Source organism: Myotis daubentonii, chromosome 16 (genome assembly GCF_963259705.1).
Source record: "Myotis daubentonii chromosome 16, mMyoDau2.1, whole genome shotgun sequence".
NCBI classification, from domain to species: domain Eukaryota; kingdom Metazoa; phylum Chordata; class Mammalia; order Chiroptera; family Vespertilionidae; genus Myotis; species Myotis daubentonii.
In genome coordinates this window covers 35,228,050-35,255,963 of record NC_081855.1, presented here as the reverse complement: position 1 = coordinate 35,255,963, position 27,914 = coordinate 35,228,050, and the positions used below count along the sequence as shown (strand labels likewise).

Genomic DNA, 27,914 nt, shown 5'->3' with positions numbered 1-27,914 from the left:
ATTTTATTAACCAATGTCACCCCAATAAATTCAATAAAAATTTTAAAAAGGCAAATACGATTTATGGTCTGCAAAGATCCCTAAGAGCCAGGATTATTTCTAGCTTGACCAACATTAGCTCCCCACTGTCTAGCATATGGGAATACTTAAATAATTACTGAATAACTGACTAGTGATAAACAAGTTTCAGAAGGGTTTAGTTAGAGTAATGCATAACAGTCACAGTAGTCTATAAAAGATAAATATTTGAAGCTATATCATAACCTTTTACAATGAAAACTAAAACTGCCAAACTGTGCATGGTATATCTTCTGCAATCACATGTTGGAAGTAATGAAGTATAGCTCTTAGACCATGGACTCTGAATTTGAAGTCAGACAGAATTGAGTTTGAATTCCAACTCTGCCTCTTACAAGTTATGTGACCTTGCCACCTGTAAAACAGGGTAACTTCTACTTCACAGGGTACAGTATATGAGATAGTGTATATATAAAGCTCTTTGAACACAGTAAGAGCTCAATCAATGCATCAGAAGGAGCTTATTACCCGGACTGCTTCCTAATTTTTGAAACAGTTCTCACAGGGCTATACTACTGCAATAGTAAACAACTAGTCAAAAAAAAAAAAAAAACTAGTCAATAAAAATTTGAAACTGGACATAAAAACTACTTTAAAGAAGTAATTTAAATTACTCAGAAGACCTTAAGTTATTCAGAACTAAACACGAGTTACTTTTGTGAGTATTAAAAGTGATACCTCTAATTACAACCAAAACAAGTTGATAGCCTGAGTACCACCAAAGGAATGTGCTCAATCCAGTCAGCACTCCTAACCACACGAGGTTCAACCCTCTTGTTAAAACTTGAGCTTCCTCTTTGCCTTTAAGTCTGTCAACAAACTGTGTAATAGATGAAAAGGTAGTCTCTATTAATAAGAGTTGCATTTACAAAACCCTTTCCTCTGATCACAACATAGAAATAGTTCCCTGGGTAAAAAGAAAAAACCTATAAAAACCAATGCCAGATTTTAAGGCCTTTGTCCATGCCTTTGGCATGGTACTTAAATTATAGACCATGTTACAGGACCTTGAAAAATGTCAGCTACACATCCCAAAAGGCTAAAGAAAGAGGACACTAAGTCCATGCCATACCAACAGGAATCTTCTACCTCTGCAAAATAAAGCCAATCTTCAAAAACAAGAAATACAAAACCCCAAGTCCTAAATACCTAACAATATGATACATAATTATATGATCAGATGGAATACCAAAGTTCATCATAAGTGATCTATCGAAGAACAAATACATTTTACTTAAAATGTTAAAAAAATAATGAAGTCTAATATGCTGGTTTCTTCATTCTTACACTACTGACACCAAAATCCTGCACTCAAGAATATCCTGATTCCTATTAAATTTGCAGCAATATATGTTTATTTAAAAATATTTTAAGTAGTAACCATATTACCCAAAAGAACAACAACAACCAAAAAAGGCAGGGGAATTCTAGCTGAGACACACACACACACACACACACACACACACACACACACACGGGGCTTCTAATGAGTTTGGTGAATATATTTATTAAAGGTACAAATTAAAATTCTATTGGCCCCAAGCCTCCAACTGCAAAAGAACCACACAACAGAAGTCCCCTGTCTGCCCCCATCTACTGAGGAGATGCGGTACTTAGGTCATGCCATAAACCAGAATGTAAGTAAGTATAAGCTGCAGTATGCAATCCCGACTACACTTCACTGAGCTGTGATCCTACCAAGCCTTTTCCTCTTTTAGGACATTTTATTTTGGGTCATTCTAAAGTGGAATATGTAGGGTTTAAAAGGCAAACTGGGACCTGTTAGGCAATTTAAACATTTATCAAAATCAGAACTTACTCTACGCAGATACACACATATAAAGTAAGTTTTGTTCAAGGTCATGTATTACATTATTGTTTCTAATTTTAAAAAGGGACATTTATGTTTTTCAGTAATAGGGAACAAGTTACGTAAATTAAGGAAACCCAGGTAGCTTATATGCAGCTATAAAACTCAACGAAGCATCTCTCAGAACACTGACTTGATGAGGAAAAAACCTCAAGGTACAAACTAATATGCTCCTATCTGTTAGGAAAGAGCAGAGTGGGAAAAATATATTTATATATTTTTTGCATAAAATATAGCTATAAGGATACATAAGAAACTAGAAAATCTGGCTGCCTCAAGGTAGGGAAAATGGGAACTAAGAGTGGGAGTGGGGATGAAGTGAATGTTTAAACTAATTCTAAAACACTGATTTTTCTTAAGTGATTGCTAATTTTTAAAACAAGTCCTTTGTAAATCTGTTTAATCATTTATGAAATGGGAGGGAAAAATAATACCTACTTAGTAGAGTTACCATGACAAAATTGAGAGCTTGCATATAAAGTGATTCCCACAATTCCTAGTCCGCTTTTCAAAATCATTTACAGCATCTCTGGCCCTAATTCCTTGTACTTTGCATGGTGTTGCACACCTAACTGTATCTCAAGCAACTACTATCAAACAAAGAATGAGCTTTCTGAAAGTATCACCAGATTTCCCATCAGATAGCATTCTGCAAAAGTATTGTATTTTAGGAAGTCAACCATCTTCATACTTACAGGGATGCTCCAGACCTGTATTCCATCACTGTAGCCAATCATAATCAGCAAAGGCGGCTCATTCCCAGTGCTGTGTATTTCATGAAATTCCAGATTTCTTGATGTATCTACATTAGAATTAAATAACAGGAATTAAAAAGACACAATGTCAGTTAAGATAGCAACATATTTCTTTAATTCCATTTTAGTACTACAATTGTCTCACAATAAAAAATAAGTGCAGAAGTATTTGGAAGACCTCATTAAAGGAAGTGAACATCCCAGCCAGTGCAGCTCAGCAGTTGAGCAATGACCCAAGAACCAACAGGTTGCCGGTTCGATTACCAGTCAAAACACATGGCAGGGTTGTGGGCTATTCAGTTCACTGACAACCCTGCCTCCTCCTTTTAGACTCACCTTAGATACTCCTCCCATCTTAGGTTTTTATCAACCATCTCAGTAATTTCTATCAATAATCCTTCTTTGTGGGATCTTTGCATAGCATCCAAATAGTAAAGCCCTATTCCTAGATGAGCCCAACTACCCACTATCCTTGTATGTTCTTTGGCAGCCATATACTGACATAGAAACATCATTGTGAGAAAAAATTGGTACACTATAAATTAAATTACCTCCACAAGCTTCAACTGGATGCTCAAAACTGCACAACAAATTTATTGTTTCTAGAACTTAATTTATAATTTATTCAATGACTTTCTTAAACTTTGTCCCAGACCTGACTCTGCCTACTCTCTCCTCACTCCAATAATCTGTCTCATACTGCACAGGGAAACTACAAACTTCCTGTTGCCAAAGATCGGTTTGCATCTGTGGCAGCCTCCTCACCTTCCATCCTATTACAAATAGTTGTCTTTCCTGCTGTCGAAAGCAAACCCTCCATCTGTGCTTCGGGTCCCATCCTCCACCCCTTCTCAGGGGCCCTTTTTCCAATCATTCCTTTTCTGTTTCTTCGATTCCTTCCATGCTATTGGACAGTTTCAAGGAGCATTTACACATGCGGAAGTGTTCCCTATTTTTTCAAATAAACCAGTACCAGGGGATTTTAGATATAAATAATGTAGATAAAATTAAACTCTGAAATATAATTCAGAAAAGTATTTTCATGATCACAGTATAAGGAAAGATTTCTACACACACACACACACACACACACACACACACACACACACACACACCTCAGTGAGACAGGCCAGTAAGCCAAGAGAAGCAGAATAGGGAAACTAGTTAAATAGCATTTTGTAACCATCTAGTAAATCCTATCCTCCCTAAATAAGGGACACTTAAGAGTATATGATTTGCACTTGTCCTCCCCAACCAGAGGGTAAATAGCTTAAATCATCCGGCTCAGGGAGACAGATAGCAGAAATCCAATTAGTGCTATTTGCTAACCACACCCAAGGACAGATGAAGTTAAGAGAATAAATCTCATTTTGGTACATCAGCATAAAGCTGATGAATATTCTATCAACATCCTCCCTAAGACTTCCCCTAAACACGCAGCCTTTCAAACCCCTCAAAAGGAAGGTCAGAAGGTCCAGTGCATGCTCTCCCACCCAGCAGCACGCCTGTGCCTGTGCCTCCCCCACCTCCACCCCTGAACCTTCCCCCCTCTTCTTTCCCCACAGGCAGGCATCTCCTAAATTCTAAGGGACTCCATGAGGCTTGCAGCCAGGGCATCAATGGGTAGCAGCCACTAATCCCAGACAACCCCCCTGACCCTGTCCCCAAGGGACCCCTTTTCTCTGGCTTCTTAGTGAGCCAAAGAAGATTCGCCTAAGCTGATTTCCCCAGTCCGTTCTTATTTCCCTGTCTGCAGCTTTAATAAAAGTCCTCTAAAATTCACCTGGACTTGTGTTGTGAAATTTTTCCTGCAGAAAATCAAGAACCCACACACTGCCAGGTGTCCCTAGGCCCTAGACCAGTTCAGGGCCTGATCCCCTTTCCAGTAACATTAGCACAAAAGATTGGCAAATTCTACTGCATTATTTTTTACATTAAAATGAAGAACTTCTGTTAATCAGGAGCCACAGGATGGGAGAAGAGTCTTGCAACAAGCATAAGCCCACAAGGACTCATCCAGTACATGTAACAATTAAGAATCTATATGAAAGATAAGTCATTAGAAAAATAGGCAAGAGACATGAAACAGCACTTCAAAAAGAGGATATTCAAAAGATCAATAAAACATGAAAAGTGGCTGGACCTCATTTGCTGTAATCAATGAAATGCTAATTAAAACCACAATGACAAAACCAAGTGTTGAGAGGATGTGGAGCAAATGGATTGCGTATTCAATGCTGGTGAATTTAATTAGTACAACCACTTTGGAAAACAGTTTGACAACTTATTCAAGCTGAGGATACCACGCCCTTTGACAGCAGTTCCACTCTAGGTATACATGCTCATTAGAAGCATTAGCACACACACATACACTAAGAGACATACACAAGAATATCCATAGCAAGACTATTTGAAAAGAGCCAAAAGCTGCAATGAATGCAAAGGTCCATCAACAGAATCAACAAGCACAGTGTTATATTGATACAATTGAATACTTTTGAGCACAGAAAAAAGAATGAACTACCTTACTACCATACACCATAACATGAATGAACCTCACAGACATAATGAGCAAAATAAACCAGACACAAAAGACCTTACATTGAATAATTCTATCTATATGAAATTCAAAATAACCAGGAAATTCGTAATATTCTTTTTCTTACCCTATATGATGGTTACAGAGTTGTTGGGTTTGTAAAAATTTCACTGACCTATACTTTAATTTTGTGTTCTTTACCATGATGTTTGCACAATATAAAGGTTTGTAAAAATCATAAATAAAGTAACAATATCCTTCTCCCGGTATTTGATTTCATCACTCTCCTCTCCTAGAAGCTGAATTCCTCGATTGAGTTGTTTATAACCGTCATCTATTTTTGATTTTTTATTCACCCAAAAATACATTCCAAGATGGTTTCTGCCCCTAACACTCCTCCAAAGTGACTTTTGCTTTAGTCGCCAATCACCTCCAAGTTGTTGTTAAAGAGAAAACCATAGGCCCAAAATGGCATCCCTCATGCTGAAAGTCCCTGATACCAAACCTAAATTTAATACCTGACCTAACTGCAATTTCAACCTCTCCCAGAAACTTATCAGTCTGGAATTTTATGGTCAAGCACCAGTAAGGTTATCTGTTAAAAGAGGACCCTCTCCGTCCTCAATCTGTATAACAAAAACCATTCAGGCCCTGGCCAGTGTGGCTCATTTGGTTGAGCATCAGCCCATACACCAAAAAGAGTCCCTGGTTCAATTCCAGGTCAAGGCTTGTGCCGTTTCAGGCTCGATACTCAGTGTGGAGCATGCAGGAGGCAGCCGATCTCTCTCTCTCTCTCTTCCTCTCCCTTCTTCTCTCTCTAGCACAATAAAAATCTTTTTTTAAAAAAAATAACCGCCTCTATCTCTTTCCCCCAATGATGTTCAGCCCAAAAACAATCCTTTCTCTTTTTTTCTCCCTTGCTCCCTTTTTCCTAAAAGAAAACCTTCCATTTTGTACAAGCCCTTAGAACACCCTCCTGGTTGCCAGAAGGGGTGCTGCCCAATTCATGAATCACTTGTAACCCCCCCCCCCTAATGAATTTTAATGAATTTCTTGTAACCCCATACAGCTTCCCCTTTGATTCTGATGTGTAAAACTGCTTCCCGGCATTGTCATCAGTTTGACTCAAATAAACTCATAAAAATTCTCTACAGGTTTGAATGTTTCCCTTTTCTTCTCACAGTGAAACCTCCCCTACGTGATCCCATTGCTTCAGTTAGTGTCTCTTCAGCATGAGTTGTTGGGTATCTCAATAGTAGAGCAAATTCCACTCAAAGATCATTATTTTTCTCCCCAAATCTGATCTTCTAGGGTTCCCACTTTCGGTGAAAAAGCAACATCAGGAACCACCTTCTTCCTTCCTTCTAGCAATAAACCTCTCCCTAACCCTGTCTTCCTAAACAGCTCTCTTCTTACACCACCACCCTGTCCCAGCTCCATCTATTCCAAAAGCATAACTAACTTCCCATATCCACCACTGCCCAACAGTCACAGTGCTCTCTCTCTAAAACACAAATAATGACATACCTCCTCACCTCCATTCTCTACATTAGGGGCTTCCTGCTGCCCAAATATAAAGATCAAAACATAGCTTATGGTCAATAATGTTTTAATGCTGTTTTTTTTGTTTTGTTTTGTTTTGTTTTGTTTTGTTTTCTTAAAAAAAAAAAAGGGAGAGGGAGAGTTAGAAACATCAATGATGAGAGAGAATCACTGATTGGCTGCCTCCTGCACTCCCCACACTGGGGATCGAGCATATGCCCTGACCCGGATTCAAACTGTGACCTCCTGGTTCAACCGCTGAGCAACACCAGCCAGGCTTAATGCTGATTTTATAATAGAAACTCATTGACATAAAGTTAATAGCACATGATTCTATTTCCAGCAAAATTCAGAATTATAAGCTTATTTTCATAGGACATAATTAATTCTCTGTATATCTAACACTTAATGGTCATTTCTAATTTTCAGTGTGCTTTGGTATAGATACATCATCTAATCTGACACACATATACAATCCTGTTTTATATTCAGAACCAGAGCCAATTTCATTTTATCATTGACAAGTGAGGAAAATCTCAGGACTTTTTTTTTTAATAGCGCTTTTTATTTTATTTTTTCTGTTAATCCTCACCCGAGGACATTTTTCCATTGATATTTAAAGGTAGAAGGGAGGGGGAGAGACAAAGAGAGAAACATCAATGTGAGAGAGACACACAGATTGGTTGCCTGCCCTATGTACCCCAACCAGGGATGGGGACTGAGCCTGTAACCGAGGTACACGCCCTTTAATGGAATCGAACCCAGGACCCTTCAGTCCGAAGGCCGATGCTCTATCCACTGAACCAACCCAGCTAGGGCTCAGGACTCTTGATACACAATCTAGTCATCTTTCTACTATAGCTACCTCCTTAATCACAGGTTGTTAGGTTTAGAAGGGCTCCAAGGCCACATATAAAAACCCTGAGGTCATTATATGAGCAAAATCTCCTTTCTCTTAATTTAGATTATGGTTAGTCACTTGTGCTATTTTTCTTTCTCTGGGTGAAGATAAGCACATATCCCCTCCTTCTAAAGGGTGACCACCCTCAAGATAACACATAATCTTATTAACTGTCCTATGATCCACTCCTTGCTTTGTCCCCACCTTCAAGTAATCTTTCTTAATTTCAAATGCATTAAAGAAGCTGCAGAACTCTCTGGAGCATTTGAGATCTTGCTCCCCAGCTTATGTTGTTAGTTTGGCTCAAGTAAACTATTATACAAATTCTCTACAGGTTTGGATATTTCTTACATTGACACAAGCTATATGAGTAGGTTTCAACAAAAATCTCCTATGAAAACAGTATGCTGGTTCCTCAAAAAATTAAAAACAGAATTACCATATAAGCAAATAATCCCACTTATGAGTATATACTCAAAAAGAATTGAAGGCAGGCATTCAAAGCAATATCTGTACACCCATGTTCATAGCAGCATTATTCACAAAGCCTAAAGGTGTACATAACCCAAATGGAACATCAAAAGACAAAAAGAGAAGAAAATGTAGTACACACATACAAAGGAATATTACACAGCCCTAAAAAGAAAAGAAAAACCTACAGATGCTACAACATTAATGAATCTGAGGACATTATACTACATGAAATGAGCCAGTCACAAAAGACAAATACTATATAACACCACTTATGAGGAACTTAAGTAGTCAAATTCAGAGTCATAAATAGAACTGTGGTTGCCAGAGGCAAGTGGGAAGGAGAGAATGTGAAATTGTTGTTTAATGGGTATAAAATTTCAGTTTTACAAGATTAAGAGTTCTAGATATCAGCTGCATAACAAAGTGAATGTGCAGTAAGTCCTCCAACAATAAATTTCATTGAATATCATTTCTTATAATATTGATGAGATACTGTAGGAAATTAACTCTTGTTTATATCAATTGGCCTATGTTAAAACTGGTTTCCTTACACGTTGTTTCTCCATAGTTCTGAGAACTTATCCACAATGTTAACTGAGGACATACTGTACTTAAAGACTATTAAACCATACACTTAAAAATGGTTGAAAGAATACACTTCTATGTGCATTTTACCACAATTAATTTTTTTATTCCCTTAAATCAATCACTTGCAACTGAAGAAGGGGCTATTAAATATAAAAACTGGTACCTAAGTATAGTACTAGACTTCATATTAGAATTGGCCAAGTCAAGAAAGGTGATGGGATGCAAAGAGCTTCCCCCTCACAGATTAGAGACTTGACAGTTCTGGTTATACTGTAGCGAACCAGCTGGATAACCTAGTGTGCTCTGGGTCTCAAACCATATGAACACCTTTAGGGAATTTGATAGAAAAATATCAGGCCCCAGCTGCTTTGGCTCAGTGGATAGAGCAGGAGTCCTCAAACTTTATAAACAGGGGGCCAGTTCACTGTCCCTCAGACCGTTGGAGGGCCGGACTATAGTTTAAAAAAAAAAAAAACGATGAACAAACTCCTATGCACACTGCACGTACCTTATTTTGCAGTAAAAAAAAACAAAACGGGAACAAATACAATATTTGTATTTGCATGTGGCCCGCGGGCCGTAGTTTGAGGACCCCTGGGATAGAGCATCGGCCTATGGACTGAAGGGTCCCAGGTTCGATTCCAGTCAAGGGCACATGCCTGGGTTGCAGGCTTGATCCCCAGTATGGGGTATGCTGGAGGCAGCCTATCAATGATTCTCTCTCAATGATGTTTCTATCTCTCCCTCTCTCTTCCTCTCTGAAATCAATAAACCATATTTTTTTAAAAAATATATCAGGATATGAAATTGCTTTGGCTACTTCTTTTTCAGTATGGTACCTTAAGGAAAACAAGCTTAGGCATGAATCAGACTGTCTGGATGAGAAACAGAACAGTGATCATGATACAAAAGGCCCTTGTCCTACTCTCTAGGACCTCCAAAAGGAGTCATCTCTACCTAACAACAGCCAAAATTAAAGCATTGATTAGGAATGGAGACACCTAGGATGATGCAGGACTGGCTCCCCAACCCCCAACCATGATAAACCATATCAACTGGGATGCAGCCTGGAGGGAAGGGGCTACCTGGCAGCACTTTATAATTTTAAGCAAAAGAGCAGAGCTCCCAGGCAGGACTATTGGAAGAAACAGAAAGCAATCACCAAAGCAGAGTTCAATTCAAACACTGCATTATAGTTAGAAATAAAGAAGGAACAGGCCGAAACCGGTTTGGCTCAGTGGATGGAGCGTCGGCCTGCGGACTGAAGGGTCCCAGGTTCGATTCCGGTCCAGGGCATGTACCTGGGTTGCGGGCATATCCCCGGTGGGGGATGTGCAGGAGGCAGCTGATCGATGTTTCTAACTCTCTATCTCTCTCCCTTCCTCTCTGTAAAAAATCAATAAAATATATTTTAAAAAAAAAAAAAAAGAAGGAACAGGAAGGGCTTATGCTAATAAACAAAGAAATTTGAGCCATTAAAAGAAAATGTAAAATATAGTAAGCTTTCAAAAAGAGATACAGTAGGAAAAGTTTATAAATCATAAATAATCACCCCTACAAATGAATGTTTTGTTCTCCATAAAGAGGGCCCAAGAGGTTGTCATTATTTGAACGAACCAGCTGATAGAGAATCCAAAATTCAGAAGAAACCAATAGCAGAGGCAGTACTTAGCCTCTCTCATCCTGGACAGTAGCTTTTTTACTTTTTATTTCATGTTCTTTATTGATTTCAGAGAGAAAGGGAAAGGGAGAGATAGAAACATCAATGATGAGAGAGAACCATTGATCGAGTCCACAACTCGTGCATATGCCCCTGACCAGAATTGAACCCAGGACCCTTCAGTCCACAGTTCAACATTATCCACTGAGCCAAACCGACCAGGGCCTGGACAGTAGCTTTTAAAGGAAAATAAGGCACTACATTCTAAAAGTCTAGAGGAGACACAGATTCAAGAGTATGGTACCAATCAAGGTCCAACTAGGAAATTAAAACAAGTCAGTATATTTGTAACTGGGAATTTAATGCAACAACTGGTAGCTGAGAAGGAACGGTGAGGCAGCCTACGAGATTAGCAATAGCAGGAAGTCATTGCTACCCATAGCCTAGGAAGACACAGAGGAGTGCAGGGTGCGGAGGTGACCTGGTAAAAACTGGATTGCCAGCACAACTGCCCAAGGGAACCTAAAAACCACAGAGAAAATGCAGCCACTGACAGGGAGAAGGAGAGAGAAGAATAATACTCTTCCCTCTCTCCCATCCTCCCGTTCAGTTTCTCACCAGTGCCTCCACAATTCAGGCAGGTAACAGGCATGGTAGCCTGGGAAACAGACAGGGGGCGGCCGCCTCTCTCTTGGACTTAAAGTTTCAGGCTAAGCACTAGGCCCTATGTTACAACTGCTTTCAGACTTGTACAATACCATATTAGTTCTAATAAAGTTTCTGTAAAAATGTGGTTATGCTATTTTAAATTAAACACAAATTTATTTTGAAAACTAAAAAGTTACTAAAAGAGAAAGTAATCTGACTCAAGAATCAGGTCGCCCTGAAGCAAACATTGAATGCATAAGCCCCAAAAAGTTAAAACCATACCATTTAAATCTGCATTTTCAAATCTGACCCAGACTATTTTCTCCTTTTCTTCTGTTAGAGGTGTCCCACTGTAAGCCTGCACAGTAAACAGAAATGTTTGAATAAAAATATTTTACAGCTCTAATATTACTGATGTTCAAAACAAAGAGTAACTTAAAACCAACACTATCCCTCTACAATTTCACCAATCCTACCTTCATCTTGGAAACAGCACATTTTATAATATTTGTACTCCCAAAGAAAGTTATCCAGGAGTCTGAAAACCTTGTTCAAAAGAGAGTTTTTAAGCTACTAAAATACTGCAGAAGCCCTGACCAGTGGTTCAGTTGGTTGAAGCACTGTTCCATTACACCAAATGGTTGTGGGTTCATTCCCGTCAGGACATGTATGGGAGGCAACCAATCAATGTTTCTCTCTCACATTGTTGTTTCTCTCTCCTTCTCCCTCCTTTTCTCTTTAAAAAATCTATGAAAACATGTCCCTAAGTGAGGATTTTAAAAAATTTTTTTGAAAGGAATTGCAGAAACTTAGAATATAATAATCATAGTATATTAGGAAATAGCACTATAATTTAAAGGCGCTCAAAAAACTAAATCATTTCCTATATTGGCCAACAAATAAGAAGTCTTAAAAAAATAAAACTATTTAGTTTCCATGTATTTATGATCAGGCTATTTACACTCTACCCAAAATTTTCAAGAGTATTACTTTCTTACAGCATAGGAAATATAGTCAATAATACTGTAATAACTATGTATGTACTAGAATTATCGGGGACATCACTTCTTACATTATATAATTGTCTAACTACTAGTCTATACACCTGGAACTAATATAAAATAATACTGAATATCATCTGTAATTGAAAAATAAAATGTTTTTTAATGCCTGGGTTGCGGGCTCGATCCTGAATGGGGGGCATGCAGGAGGCAGCCAATCAATGATTCTCATCATTGATGTTTCTATCTCTTTCTCCCTCTCCCTTTCTCTCTGAAATCAGTAAAAACATATATATTTTTTAAAATGTACTCCTTGATATTATAAATAGAAATGATAGGATAGTACATCCACATGACCTTATTCCCTAAATCATAAAACAATTAAAAGCTTTATTTGCTTTTCTCTTGTAGGCTTAAAAATACAGCACAAAAACACAAAAATAAATTCACTTGTTTGTAGTCACACACGCAAAAAGAAATATTACTTTCTTCATGCATCCAGTTGGAGGGCAGTTTTGGGGGTGGAAAAAAAGTATTACTTTTTCAGTCTCTGATCTGGCCTCTACACTTAACCTATTAGCTAGTTTCTACAAGCCTGCAAGGGCCACAAAGATAAACATAAACTGCCCTGAAGTCATGGGAAAAGTGTCAAGGGTTCTCAACAGTAGTCAAAGGAAGTCATCTCTCCATAAAGCAAGTGTTTTTATTGTATGAATTTACAAATATTTAGAATGTCAACAAAAGAGCTGCAACATTTTCAATTATAAAGTGGTTCCCAGTTCAGAGAATTATTATTTAATATGGTATATCAAAAGCATACAAAAACTACCATCCCATAATTTGTGTTATACATGACCTGCTTAAAATTTCCATACCATTTAAATGTCCCTGTATTTACCATACAAAGGTAAAGGACACTGAAAATACTATTAAAAGACAGTTACTTTAATTGTAAATTTACTATACACAAAAAAATTCTTGATTTCAATTGTCTTTAAAAAAAAGTGAGATGTGAATAGGGCAGTTAATTTCCTTGAAGAGAAAAACCCACACTATAACCAACTTTATCTTCAACCATCTCACCCTTATCACCAGTTATCTTCTCATCCTTATCTTCTTCCTCTTCCTCCTTGGTCTCTTACCCTTATCATCCTTGAAAACTCTTTTTTAAAAATAACTTTTTATTTTGGAATAATTTTAGATTACTAAACAGTACAGAAAGTTCTCAAATACACCTTACCCAGATTCCTCTAATGTGAACTACCTAGTATAACTAAATCTTACCTTACCATGGTACATTCGTCAAAACTCTGAAGCTAACTGATGCTTTACTACTAATTAAGGCCCAGACCTCATGGGATTTCGCCAGTTTTTCCACTAATGTCTTTCTCTGCTCCAAGATCCAATCTAAGACATATTACATTTAGGACTTCTTTTTTCCCATCTCAGGCTCTTCTTAAATCTCGTAAAGCAGTAACATTTTATCAACATTTCCTTCAGTTTAGCAGAATTATCAAGTTGCTTATCACCTGTAGCATTATTCAACATTCTCCCTATTCCTTTGCAACATCAGAAGATGCTGTCCTTTGACTTCTGGGTGATATGCAGAAAACAAGGCTGAAAGAAGCCTTTCAGTATATGGGGATTCCAGAACTTCTTTGTTTTCCTCCTCAGGGAGAAATAAGATTTTCATAGAAAGGCTTGAATACTTTTGTTACGTCTTCAGGTTTTCCTCTATCCTTCCCAGACATGGTGTTCTCTATTAAGCATTCCTGAGAAAATTCTGTGAAGCTAACGGAAGCATCTGAGTATTGTTTCTTGTGTGCCTTCCAGCAGGTTTGCATGAAGAAGGTAGATGACATGATGTCATTTTGCCTCTCAAGATAATCTTTGCCCATGTTTAGTTATTTCATTCTCAGTGATGCAGACTCACCTAGTGCCCATACAGCTTTCACTGGCCGTTTTAATGGTGATTAACGGACTACCAAACTGATGCTTTTTTAGTCAGGGAATACTGGCATCACCACAAGAAAGCAGAAACCTTCCCCTTCAGTAATTCCACTAAACATTGCTTCCCAAAGCTAATGTTTCACACGAATCACCTGAGAATCTTACTACAGACACGAATTACTAGATGCCACCTCAATTCCACTGAGTCAAACTCTCTGGGAGAGGGGCCTGGAAATTACTATTTTCAATAAGCGTGTCAAGTGATACTTATGTTAAGTCTGGGCATCAGTGCCCTAGAGGTGATTCCAGGAGGGCAGCTCCCATTCTTCATCGCACCTGGACACAGAGGAGCTTACAAGGAGCTTACTTTCTCACAGGCTAAAGTAACAGGGCATACTCTGTGTAGCATAGAAATACTGCTCAATATGAAAGAGACGTAGATTTGTGCTCAGTATTTAGTTAACATAATACCTAGTTAATGAAATGTAAAGCATGTGTTGCTTGTCTCACTTCAGTCATGCATCATTTAACCAGGACAAGGGAAAGACTGTGGAAACAGAACCCAACTAGAGAGTCCCAAGTCCCATCCCTCAACTAGCATCTCACCTTGATTCCTCTTAGGAGAGCAAATTCTGAGGAATAATAATGGTGCCACAGTCAGCACAAAACTCAGGTACATCTAATAACACGTATAGTTTCTCACTACCAATATTCAGGATACTAAAACATCAAGTCTTTTTGAAGTTGATGATACTAGTATCAAGTTTAGGAAACAGTACATTTCAGAGGCTCCCTGGACAAAGGTAAAACCTACTGTCCCGGAAACCACAAACACTTACCTGTGGCACAACATCCTGTAGAAAAGTCACAACACTTTCCATGTAGGATTGCTCCCTGCAAAGGGGAGAATTGGATAAAATGTATCATGACAGCTTAAGACAAACATGGGAAAATTCTTTCTAAGCCCTTAGAAGGTCACTCATATTTTTTTAAAAGCCTAATTCACATTACCTGATAATTCTGCTAACCTTTCTCCTTTCATTGAATGTTATTAAATACAAATGAGATCTTAACCAATTCTAAACATGATCTCTTCTGAAAAGTCATGCTATCTTAACACATTGTATGCGGGAAACGTATGTACATGTTTTATGTTGACTGGTAAGTAGAGCGCGGGACACGTATTAATACGTTTTTTATAGACTAGTGGTAGAATGCGGGTAACGTATAATATGTTTATTTTTATACTTTTTTATTGCTCTAAAGGGATGCTAACATGCAGATATACAAATTCCAAAGGACAAAATTTGGGTCTCTAACACATACAATGGTGAATTATGTATGTACTTCCAGGTATAACGGTAATCAATCTATTCAACTGCAAAAATGGCCCACGCCACCTGTTAGTGCGCGATAAAAACTACCCGCAAACAATGTGTTAACTTGAGATAGGGAACTTCTAACTCATACTTGAAGGAGTGATGACAGAAGACTTGGCTGAAGCAGAACCTTCCCCTTGAGTCTGAGCAGACTGCCCGAATTCAGGGGTCCTCAAACTTTTTAAACAGGGGGCCAGTTCACTGTCCCTCAGACCGTTGGAGGGCCGGACTATAGTTTAAAAAAAACTATGAACAAATTCCTATGCACACTGCACATATCTTATTTTGAAGTAAAAAAACAAAACGGGAACAAATACAATATTTGTATTTGCATGTGGCCCGCGGGCCGTAGTTTGAGGACCCCTGCCCTAATTAGACCAAGAAAACCTGTTGCAGATGACTCAGTATATAGTGACCTTCACTTTAAATTGGTTATGAACCTAGTCCCTTACATGCATAGAGAAAAATGAATCCATATTTTTCTACAGCTAACTTTTGCCATATACAAGACATGGGAAAGTATTAAAACGCTCAAGGACACTAAAGTATTTTAAATGGGAAGTCAGCAAGTAGAGAAAAAAATTTCTTCAAAATACCAAATCAAATTCATTCCAGAGAGATGTGAAAAATTACATTTAGGGACATAATGAGATCCTAAATCCTATGTAAAAATATACCCTACATACCTACAGAGCTAATTAAGCAAAAACCCCAAAACATTTTGATTAGGCCTATCTCTCCAAACTCATTTTTCTGCCACTGCCTTAATTTGCTTTACTTCAGTCATATGCAACTTCAATTCCTAGATTATACCAAGCTCTTTTAATCAAGACCTTTACACTAGCTTTCTACCTAAAGTCCTTCCCATACTCTCAGCCTTCCCTTTCATATCTCCACCTAAACTGTTATTTCCTCAGAGAAGCCTTCCCTGATAGCCTTAAGTCATATTCCCCATTGTCATTCTCTATCATAGCACACTGCATTGAGCCAAGCCTGTAATGACTTTACCTTTACTTATTCACTGTTTCCCCCACTAGAATGTAAACTCTATTACAGAGAGGAATCCATCTCTCATATTTACCTATACCTTCAGAACCTATAAGCCAGTACTGAGGCATGGAGTTGATGCTCAAGCATTATTAAAAGAATACTGAATGAAGATATTTTTTAAACCACAAAAATTATGTATTGCATTATAAAAAGCAATAAATGTTGAATATAAAAGACAAACTGCCTGGATTTGATCCAGGTTCCCCTTCTTGGCTGTTACCAAAGAACAATTTACTTAATTTCTCTCTGCTGTGGTCTCTCCACCTGTAAAATGAAGAGTGAAATAGTACCTAACTCATAGCTAATAACATGCTTATTGCCACTGTCCATAGTTAACAAAGACATATAGCCTTGGGAAATGCAGGAGGAAAAAAAAAAGGAAGTTTTGTGGTAAAATATCATATTACCCACAGACTTTTGTTATTCTGAGAAGGCACTTTTTATGTAACATGCTAAACTTCCCAAGGGAAATAATCCAAAATGTTACAATTCCCTTATGAACATTTTAAAAAACAGAACTAGGAGGTCATGACAGTTCAATTCCTGGTCAGGGCATATGCACCAGTGGGGGGCTTGATCTCCAGTGGGGGGGGCGAGCAGAAGGCAGCCAACTGATGATTCTCTCTCATCATTGATGTTTCTATCTCTCTCTCCCTCTCCCTTCCTGAAATCAATAAAAATATTTTTTTTAAACGCAGAAAAGGAGTTTCAACTCCTTAGCCAGGTATTGAAAGGTCTTAATTGTCCACCTCACCCTATTTCATATAATGTCAACTTTCCTGTTTCATTCATGAAAATAGCTTGCCTTACCCACATCTTCTCACTCAATTCCCTTTGCCTAAAATGTACCCTTGATTCTAACTGCCCAAACACTATTCAGCCTTTGAAGTACACTATAAATGTTAGCTTCCTAACAAAACTTTTGAAATCTAAAATACTAAAATATTCACACAAAAATACTCTACATTCTCATGCTATTTTGCTAGCATCTTTTTTATTGATTATAGTGATCGCAAACATACATATCTTTTCCTTTTTTAAATATGTTTTTACTGATTTCAGAGAGAGGAAAGGAGAAGGAGAGAGAACCATCAATGATGCGAGAGAATCATGGATCAGCTGCCTCCTGTATGCCCACTACTGGGGACTGAGCCCGCAACCCCATCATGCCCCCTATTGGGAAATCCAACCATGATCACCAGCCGGTTCTAACATACATTTCTTAAAACCACATTAGATTATATGCTCCTAGAAAGTATACATAATAGCCCTGGCTGGGTGGCTCTGTTGGCTGGAGCATCATACTGTACACCAAAAAGGTTTGGGGTTCAATTCCCAGCCAGGGCACATACATAGGTTGAGGGCACCAATCCCGGCTGGGGTGAATATGGGAGGCAACTGATCAATGGTTCTCTCTCTATCTGTATCTCTCTTCCTCTCTCTCTCTTCCTCTCTTTCCCTTCCTCTTTCTTAAAAATCAATAAACATAAGGATTTTTTTAAGTAAGTATTCATATGCTTTGTCAAAGAAGGCTTAAAATGTAGAAATGCAGCCCTAGCCAGTTTGGCTTAGTGGATAAAGCATAGGCTCCCAGACTGAAGGGACTCGAGTCGAGGGAATGTACCTCAGTTTCAAGCTAGGTCCCTGGCCCTGGTTGGGGCAATGTGTGAGAGGCAACTAATCAATGTATCTCTCCCACATCGATGTTTCTTTCTTGTCTCTTCCCTTCCCTTCTACTCTCTCTAAAAATCAATGGGAAAATATCCTCAGGTGAGGATTAACAATAACAAAAATAAAAAAATATAGACATGTACTCTTTATGACATTGACTTTAAAACTTTCTGGCTGAGATCTTAGTGCAGTGATGGCGAACCTACGACAAGAGGTGACACGCGAATTCATTTTTTTGGTTGATTTTTCTTTGTTAAATGGCATTTAAATATATAAAATAAATATCAAAAAATTTCTGTATGTGACACGGCACCAGAGTTATATTAGGGTTTTTCAAAATGCTGACACGCCGAGCTCAAAAGGTTCGCCATCACTGTCTTAGTGTAAGAAATACATTTTACATCATAATCTAGTAAACAGCTATATCTCTGTATGTGCCATAAAACAATACTCTCAACTCTATTTTCTATTAATTCTATTTCTTTTTTGAATAATAGTCCTGATCCAACAAATTGTTTAATAACCCACTAATTGTTAAACCTGGACTATGAAAAAACATTACTCTTTAAGATTTACATAGTGCTTTTCATGTACTGTGTAAATATGCTGAATACATCAACTTAACCCTCCAATTATTCCTTTTATTTGACCTTGGCAATGGTATTTATCATCCTACAAAGCCAAAATTAAATACATTCTACAAAAGTAATCACTGTTCAAAAAGAAAACCTGAGTGTTACATCACTATTCTGAATAATCTTTCTTCGGCTTATTCTGAAATTTGCTTACGTGGCAGCCTGAGGGCGAACCACAACTCCACCAGTACAACGACTGGGTCTTCTCGGGGAATCTGTAGCCATAGCTTCATTCACAAAACCTGTTTCCAGAACAGAAAATTGAAAAAATCATTGTTGGGAGTAGGGAGAAAGGTTTATGGTTAATTACCAAGTGTTGTTTTTTTTTTATTTGAACCAAACCTCAGAACCACAAAACTAGCTAAGACTCTTGCTGGACCCTTTGATCTACTGTTAACATAAACTAGAAAAGTAAGAGAACCAGATCATGGATGGGAAGTCTAGTGCAGGATCGCTTTATAAAAACAAATGTGCTACCTATGTAAGCCAAAATTTAAAAATTTACTGAAATTTTATGTTGAGATAGTTAAAATACACATGGTACAATATTTCAAGACCAAATGGAACTGTAGGGTAATACCATCCAACTAAGGCTGTTGTAATCTGTAAGAAAGCGTATTGTAACTGTGGTAATGGATCATAACTAGACTTACTGTGGTGATTGTTTCACAATATATACAAATATCAAATCATTATGCTGTACACATGAAACTAAGACATGTCAATTATATCTTTAAAAAAAAGACTGGATGGCCCAACCAGTGGTTGAGCGCCAAACCAGGAGGTCACAGTTCAATTTCCGATCAGGCACATGTCCAGGTTTCCGGCTCCAGCCCCAGTAGGGGGCCTGCAGGAGGCAACTGATAGATGGTTCTCTTTCATCATTAATGTTTCTATCTCTCTCCCTCTCCCTTCCTCTCTGAAATCAATAAAAATATTTATTTAAAAAAAATAAAGATTAAAAAAAAGACTGCATGGTTATAATTAGCAAGATTTTTAAAAACAATTAACCCCCTGCTATTGGAATCTAATCACCAGAGTCTAAATAAGTAATAAAAACTTATGACATTAGAAGCCCTTTATCCTTTCCTCTCACATCACTGAATCCTCATCCCTAATAAGCATCTGAATCCTTAGGGAGGTTTTAAGAGCATGGAGCGTATTTGGTTAAGGTTTAAAGGAGGACTGACAGCAATATTAAATATCTCTTACAGGGCTCAGGAGAGCCCACAGCCTGGAACTAATTTTGAAAAGCCCCTAAAACCCTCACTTCTAAGTAGGTAGCATTCTATCACCTTATTTGACAACTTTGAAACTGATGAGTCCCATATGCTACAACCAAAACACCCTGTGCCCGAACCAGCCCAGGTACCCCTTCCTCAATGGGTGTCTTCACCTCCAGCCCCTCAGCCCTCTCATTTCCACACCACCCTTCATTTCCAAGCACAACCTCCCAAGAACTGTCCTATGAGGGCCCTGTCTCCTGAAGACGACCGTGGCCAGTGCCTCAGGCCCCACTCTCCTGAAAGACGCTCGTACCGCGCTACCCACTTCACCTCCAACGCTGTGCCACCGCTGCCCCCGGCCGCCCTCTGGCCCCTTGCCCTACGTCCCTCCCCTCCCCCTCCAATCTCCACAGCTCCCCCTCGCCGAATCCCTGCCAGTCAAGCCCCCTCCACTCACGCGGCTTGCCCCTCGTCCTCTCCAAGCCTCCCCAAAGACACAGCCCCGCCAGCCCTCTCACCGGCCGCCCGCCGGTAAACGCTGTTCTCCAGCTCAAGCCTCACTGTTTGGAGTCCCCTCGTGATTGACGGCTACCACTTCCTACCACGCCTCAGCGGAACTACCTTTCTAGCCAATCCCAGAAGCCAGCTGCCTGCGGCCGGGCACCGCCCTTAGATGTCAGCTTCGCCAACCAGCAAGTAGAAAAGAGGCGGACCCGCCTCCTGAAACTATCCAATCCGCTGGGGCTCGAGGAAAAACAAAACAGTATGTAAATTCGGGTAAAACCAAGGTGTCAAGTTCGGTTGCGAACGCCGGCCGGAGGAATTACGGACATGTGTATTTTCCATTGCAGACAGCACCTTCGTGGGCCTGTCAGAAAGCATCACGCCCCAGACTCCTGTGCACCTCACCTGAGCGCCTCAGGCTGGGAATCCGAGGACCCGGGGACTGGTCTGTTTACATGGAATTCTCGCGACAGCTGGTTAGAAGCTCAAAGCACGTGGACATGGCAGCTGCCAATCACTTTTAGTTGGCCACTCATCCATTCCGAACCCGCCTTCTGCCCCGCCCTTGCAAATGTGTTTATCTTCCGGGAAGCTAGGTTGGTGGAGGTTGGTGGAGGGTGGTGGGCAGCCCTGAAGCTGAGGAGGTGTTGATCTGAAGGAGAGCCGCGGCGCGTGATCTCCTCAGTTTAATCTAGGTTTATGGACCACACCTGACTCCTTCCTTCCCTCCTTCTGCCTCCCGTAAGGAAGATATCAAAATCTCGCCGGTGTTGTTTAGTTAGTTACATTTCTGTATAACAATGATAGCGTTTATTGACTTACTGAACAAACGCTCAGTAAATACAAAGGCTCTAAGAAGGAAGTGAATTTTGAGTAAGAACGAGAAAAATACTATGGTTTAAGCAAAGTGAAGTAGTATAGAAAACTAGTTAGGAGAGGTAAGCAATGGCCAGACGGACTATGGTTTTGTACAGGATTTATAAGGAGTTTCAATTTTATTTTAGAGTGAGAATCAATTGGAGGACTTTCAGCTAGGAAGTGTCATGCATGATTGTACTTACATTTCTAAACGATCATTTTACCTACTAAACAGAAAATAAACTTTTGCCAGGGAAGGGACAAGGGAAGCACTGGATCAAGCATGGAGGCTATTTCATTAGACCAGGTGGGAGAAGGGGTCTAGAAGTGAAACGCTGTGAATTTCAGAATATTTTGGAAAAGAGAACTGAAAGATCTTGATAATGCATTGCATGGGGAATAGAGGAAAAGAGAGAATCAAAGAAGATGCCTGTGTTTTGAGCTTGAGCAACTGAGTGATGACATGTACAGATAGGATGAACAATGGTAACGTTCCACATTTTGTTTTACATTTCAGATATTTTTTATTTCTTCAAATGTATTGTTTGTCAGGAGTGACTGAAATAAAAATATAATAGAGTCCATCATCATCATGGGAATGGCTTTAAAAGAAAACTCGTCAGAGGAATATTACTGCTTCCCATTGTCAACCAGTAAATAGTTGCAATTGAATTTCTTTGACTTGGTTTCATCCTTTGTAAACTGTAGAAAGAATATTATGTGCCTTGTAGGATTTTTATAGAAGTAAATAAATTTAAAATTCTTAGAACTGTTAGGTCGAAAGGGGGTCCAGGAGCTGATGCATGCCTCCGCCAGGCAGATGATGATGTAGATACTGGGCCCTTCCTAGAATCCGTAACAGGCCAGTGCACCAAGTAGATGGTGACGCAGAAACAGGTCCCGCCCTGGAATTCCTAACAGGTCAGCTACCAGACAGATGACGACACCTGGAAGCCGTGACGACCCCCGCGGCAGGAACTCCCACAGCTCATGCTGCACTGCCCTCACTGAACAGCTGTATGAAAAAATGCCCCTACTCCCTCTCGGCGCGACTGCACTGGCCCAAACCCAAGACCTGTGGACCTCGCCCGAGAGCGCAGAATAAATTCTCCTCCTTCAATCTGCCGGACTCTCTGACTCAGTTTCCTGCTCCGCGAACCTCACAAGAACCAGTTAGAAACTTCTCCAAATTAACTAATTACTAATTAACCAATGAACTAGTTCTAAGTCCTCCATTTTTTTCTCTGCAGAGATGGTGTGATTCTTTCATGAGCTTTCAAATAAAAAATAAAATGAATGGTAATCATTTTTTGAATATGAGTGCTTAGTACATATTGCCAGCTCATGAATAATTTCAAAGTTAAGGGACCTGGGGAAACTTTTCAACAATCTGTTCTTCTGACTGAGCAACCCCAGCTAGCAAATTCATCTTCAGCATAAAAGAGTTCAAGTCAGAGAGTTCTTTGTTATCCCAATTACTACAATGTCCACTATAATAAATCACTAATGACTAAAATTGCCTTTCCGCCGAAACCAGTTTGGCTCAGTGGACAGAGAGTTGGCCTGCGGACTGAGGGGTCCCAGGTTCGATTCCGGTCGAGGGCATGTACCTTGGTTGCGGGGACATCCCCAGTGGGGTGTGTGCAGGAGGCAGCTGATAGATGTTTCTCTCTCATCGATGTTTCTCTCTCATCGATGTTTCTGGCTCTCTATCTCTCTCCCTTCCTCTCTGTAAAAAATCAATAAAATATATTTTTTAAATAAATAAATAAATAAAATAAAATTGCCTTTCCTACAGTCCCCAGGGAATTGTCAAGGAACTGTTCATACATATGCAAACAAAATGTTAAGGTCACTTTACATTTTATTGTGTATTTGTTTAGATAGGATCAGGATTCCTTTTTTAACCTCAAGCAAACCATTGCCTCACTCTGGCCACCAAAAACACTTGGATAATAATCATATGATTTAAGCAGTGGTGAAATAATCTGATTTCACAAAGAACTATGGTGAACATTAATATGTTAACTTTCAGTCAAATAAAAGGAAAAACAGATTTTTTTGTTGTTGTTAATCCTCACCCAAGGATAGTTTTTTGATTTTTTAGAGAGAGGAAGAGAGAGGGAAAGACAGAGAGAAACATCAATGTAATAGAGACATATTGATTGGTTGCCTCCTGCACGAACCCTGACCAGGGCCTGGATCGAGGAGGAGCCTGCAACCAAGGTATGTTCCCTTAACTGGAATCGAACCTGGGACCCTTTGGTCTGCAGGTTGATGCTCTATCCACTGAGCCAAACCAGCTAGGGCAAGGAAAAACAGATTTTAAAAAAGGTGGCTATATAATGTATCATTCTACCCACAAAACCTTGAAATGAGACACTGCTAGGGCCAAAAAAAATAGAATATTGGGGACTAACTATGGTTATGGTAAATATTAATCATGCTCTGTGTTAACGTAAAAAAATGATTGAAACTTGTAAAGAATTTTTGTGAGTTTATTTGAGCCAAACTGTCGACATATGCCGGGAAGCAGAACCTCAACGGATTGAGATAGTGCTCCGGAGAATGGTGGGGTTATATCCGTATTTATACATTCCAATCAAAGGAGGAACATAGGTGGGTTACATGAAATTCATTGGTGATAGATTAAGGAGGTGGGATTAAGCGAAGCGGGGGAAACCTCTGGGATAGGATAAAAAGTAAAATGATGGACACATACTTAGGTGGGTGCAGGAACAATTAACATGATGATGAAGGAAATTGTTGTATCTGTCCTGGGACCCAGCACACCTGGTTGTGCCCCAGGGGCTCCAGATACAAGGAAGTCACAAGTTACTCAGACATTTTCAAGGGTATGTTATCATAGATGAAAAAGACAGGCTCAGTTACGGTAAAGGTTGACCTTGTCAGTGAAGATACTGGCCTAGGACGTAACTGCCCACCATAACTGCTTTTAGTTAAAGTCTAATTTCAGTCCATCCTTTGTGGTTATTTTAGGTCTCCGAGTCTGCAAAACTCCCATGCAGGCCTCTCCTGAGCTTGTCAGGTCAGCATGTGGCCCCTTTTGTCCATACATCCCCCTTTTGGTCATAAATCAATCCAAAGGATGCATTGATGACCAATCTTTTGGTTGGAATAATGGAATCCCATGTTGCTAGGAAGGCTCATTCCTAGGAAGTTTCAGTGTCAGCATGTTTTGCTGAACAGGTGGACCACTGGGGATAGGGCAAGACCATAACCTTAGATGGCATTTGGTCAAATTATTATTATTTAAAAAGCGAAGGTAAATGGGAGGCAGTCAGGTCCTATATGTCCTTGTTAAAAAAATAGTCTGGATCATTTCTAATTTTTGAGTCACCATGATCCGAGTCTTTTTGCTCTTTGTCAAGTTTTGTTTTTCTGCATCTAGTATAACATTTACATACCAGGAACAAAAGTAACAATACTAAACCAACATTGATAAGGAACAGAAAATGTCTAATACTAGACGAGGAAAAAAGTCTGAGGGTAACAAGCATCTCAGGCAACCGGAAAACCCTTTACATGTATCATCATAAATTTTTATTAAGCTAATTATATGTTTTCCTCCTTCATCCACTGTCACTTGTACCTTAAGATACGTTTGGCTAGATGAATTAAGACTCTACTATTTCATTCTCTAGAAGCTCTAATTTCTTTTGGCCAGTTAGTTTCCATAGAAATGATTTCATGGGGAGGATTAAGTTCAATTTCCCAATACATTGGCTTTTCAGTATCAATGTTATCAAAGGTTTTATGAACCTCAGGCAAAGTTATTCTGCCTATAATTTCAGTATTTACAACATATTCCAGTATTATTTAATGTAAACTTGGTGATATTACAGTAAAAATCACTTCCCTTTCCCATATACCAGATATTGTTATTTGTTGAGGTAGATACAATAGGCCGGGACTGGGTGAATTCAGTATTCCATATTGATTGGGGGCATAACTGTTCACCTTTCTGATTTTCACAATCAGACAGTGAGATAGATGGGTTCCCATTGTTTATCATTTTTAAATATTGCCCATCTACTTCCCATTGAAAGTATTCTAGTATTATTGAGGATGGTCCCTATGTTGGCCAGTTGAACTACTGGGAATTTAAGCTTAGGATCTAATCGAGGCACCTGGGCTATTAAGACACAACGTCTTAGATCGCATTTCCCATCTAAAATTTTCCAAATTCCTGGGGAACCATATGAGTCCCGTAAGTGTCTGGCCTGGGCTTAGGGTACAGGCACGTTCCCATTGTTGGGTTTGTGCATGAGTTTTTACAGTCTGTCCTGTCTGTTCTCCATGCTGCTTTCCACCCTTTACAACTAGACACACAACATAGGGGAATTTTCTGGGAGCTAGGTCTGCCTCAGGGGGCTCTGGCCAATAGCGGCTGGGTGGTTTGGATGGCCTTGCCAGCTTCTTCTGGCCTGCTCCTATCCTGCCTGCCTCTTCACTCCTGCTACTAAACCTTACTCTGTCCCTTCTTACACACGCAGAACCGGACCCAAGGCAGTGAGGTTTGAGCAATTTTTAAATTCCTTAACATACATTTTATTACTCATGTTGCAGGGAGGGACCGGGTTGGCTCCTCCTGAATAAAAGAACTAATCAAAATAAGGCTTATTTTCTAACTTCATTTGTCCTTGGGTGTGGACAACAAATGACACTAATCAGATTGACATAAACTATTTAACCTTTGTTTAGGGAGGCAAATGCAAATCATTTACTCCCAAGTGTCCTTGGTTTAGGGAAGATAGGATTTCTGCTCAGTTTCCCTATTCTACTTGTCCCAGCTTACTGGCCTATCATGCATTCAACTTTCTTTCAACATTTCTCTTCCTTCTCATCACATACACAACCTTCACAAATTTCACACTTTCAAATTAGCCTTCAAACCTTCTTTCTATGTCCTTCAAAAATGCATAACCATACCTCAGACCTTCCATTAAGTATTCTCTTTACCTTCCTCCATCATAGCAAAGCCATACTTTCCAGTTAGTTAGAACTCTTAGCCTTAATTTTTAGGTGACATGTAAATAATTAACATTCCTCAGATTAGCAATACATTCATTTTTTTTTTAAGAGACACAAACAGAAATTTCACTAGCTAAACAATTTTAAACAACAAAAACACATACTCAAACAATAAAGACAGATAACATGCCCCATTAAAAACTTTGAATCACCACGGCAAGCAATATCAGTTTGTGAGCATACAGGCCTTGTTGACGTTGTCTTGGGATAGCTGTCTGCCTCCGTGGTCAGCGACTTCTCGTCCTCGAAAGGCCTCAGCTGTTTCTCTTCCTTGAAAAGTCTCTTATCTCTGTTGCAGATGGAGATGGGTGTCAGAGATGGGAGTAGATGTCCATTCACAGTCAGGTGCCTTTTTCAAATGAGAAATGTGAATCCAGAGCTAACTCCTTTAAGTTTAGCTGGACATGGGTCAGTTAGTAATACCAGGTAAGGTCCTCTCCAACGAGGTTGGAGAGAGTCTTTTATTTGGTGTCTTTTCCAACACACCAAATCTCCTGGTGGTAAGCCATGATCTTTGAAATCTTCGTCGCCCGGGAGTGCACTGCGAAATGAATCTGTTACCAATTTGTTAATTCCTACAATGCAGAATGTCTGCTCTTTATTTTTCCTTATATTTGGGAAACAAAAGATTTAAAAGTCAACAATATTTTAAACAGTCATAAGAATAATTATCCTCAATTTATTTAGTCCCATAGTTATTTTTGTTTATCCTGATTATTTGCCAGTAGTTTTTGAATTCAGTTATTCCTTGAAGTTCTATAACTCTTCATCCAGTTCAAAAATATGACCTGCATACAAGCCTGCAATTTAGATTAAGTCAGAGTCCTTTTTATGGATTTTTTCCAAACATATAATATACCTACAAATGCATCAGAATAAAACTTTCCACGAATGACAAAATTTAAAAGTGGCATGGTTATAGATTTGATAAAAAAAACTTTGCTTTTCTATAATATAAATATGTAAGATTTTAAAATGAGGCACATGACTTATTGCAAGCAGTGTATTCAGCATTGAACATAATTCATAAACTCCCAATCTGTGAAAAGCAAATACCAGAGCATCACTGGCAGATGCCCCCACGGGGATCCTGACTCTTGGCTGCCCAGTCCCTGATGGGACACAGGCTACCCCCCCTGAGAGTTTCCTGTTTGAACTTGGCTCTGAATCTCTCCAAGTTCTTTCTGATGCAGATGCCTTAACAACCCAGTGACCCGTCCCTTACTCCTGACTGGAGCTCAGGCGCATGGTCTTTCCTGATTGGCTAATTCAAAGGGAGGGGTTAGCCTTTGCTGTTTCGAGATGGTGGCCCCCAGGGGAGCGGCAAGCCATGTGGCCATCAAGGCGGCTGTCAAGTCAGGCAGCCCAAAGTGGTGGCTGTCTACACTGTTCTTTGCAATTAAATTTAAACTGGTTTTTGTATTAAAAATTTCCGTTGAGATCACAGAGTTAATCCTCTTTTTTTAAAATCAGAACAAAAAGCAGCATATTTTGAATTCCTAATTATTTCAGAGAAAGCAAAAATTATTT

The 27,914-nt window shown here is 39.2% G+C and overlaps 1 protein-coding gene and 1 long non-coding RNA gene across 11 annotated transcripts in view; one reads left to right on the top strand and one right to left on the bottom strand.

Annotated features, from left to right (window-relative positions):
* Positions 1-20,547, bottom strand: part of BCAS3 (BCAS3 microtubule associated cell migration factor) — a 480,998-nt gene extending 460,451 nt beyond the window's left edge. For all 10 annotated transcript variants that reach the window (XM_059669762.1, XM_059669761.1, XM_059669765.1 and 7 more), the window contains exons 1-5: positions 20,425-20,547; positions 18,896-18,983; positions 14,846-14,900; positions 11,338-11,413; positions 2,644-2,750 (exon numbers count right to left, since the gene is read on the bottom strand). In XM_059669762.1, the coding sequence (XP_059525745.1) occupies positions 2,644-2,750; positions 11,338-11,413; positions 14,846-14,900; positions 18,896-18,966 (309 nt within the window). In that variant the 5' untranslated portion in view covers positions 18,967-18,983; positions 20,425-20,547. The remainder of the gene's footprint in view (positions 1-2,643; positions 2,751-11,337; positions 11,414-14,845; positions 14,901-18,895; positions 18,984-20,424) is intronic.
* A 318-nt stretch (positions 20,548-20,865) lies between these two features.
* LOC132218509 (uncharacterized) lies at positions 20,866-22,714 on the top strand. The gene is made up of 3 exons (XR_009449209.1): positions 20,866-21,212; positions 21,847-22,204; positions 22,263-22,714. It is a non-coding gene; the product is annotated as an uncharacterized LOC132218509 (long non-coding RNA).
* Positions 22,715-27,914: the final 5,200 nt, after the last annotated feature.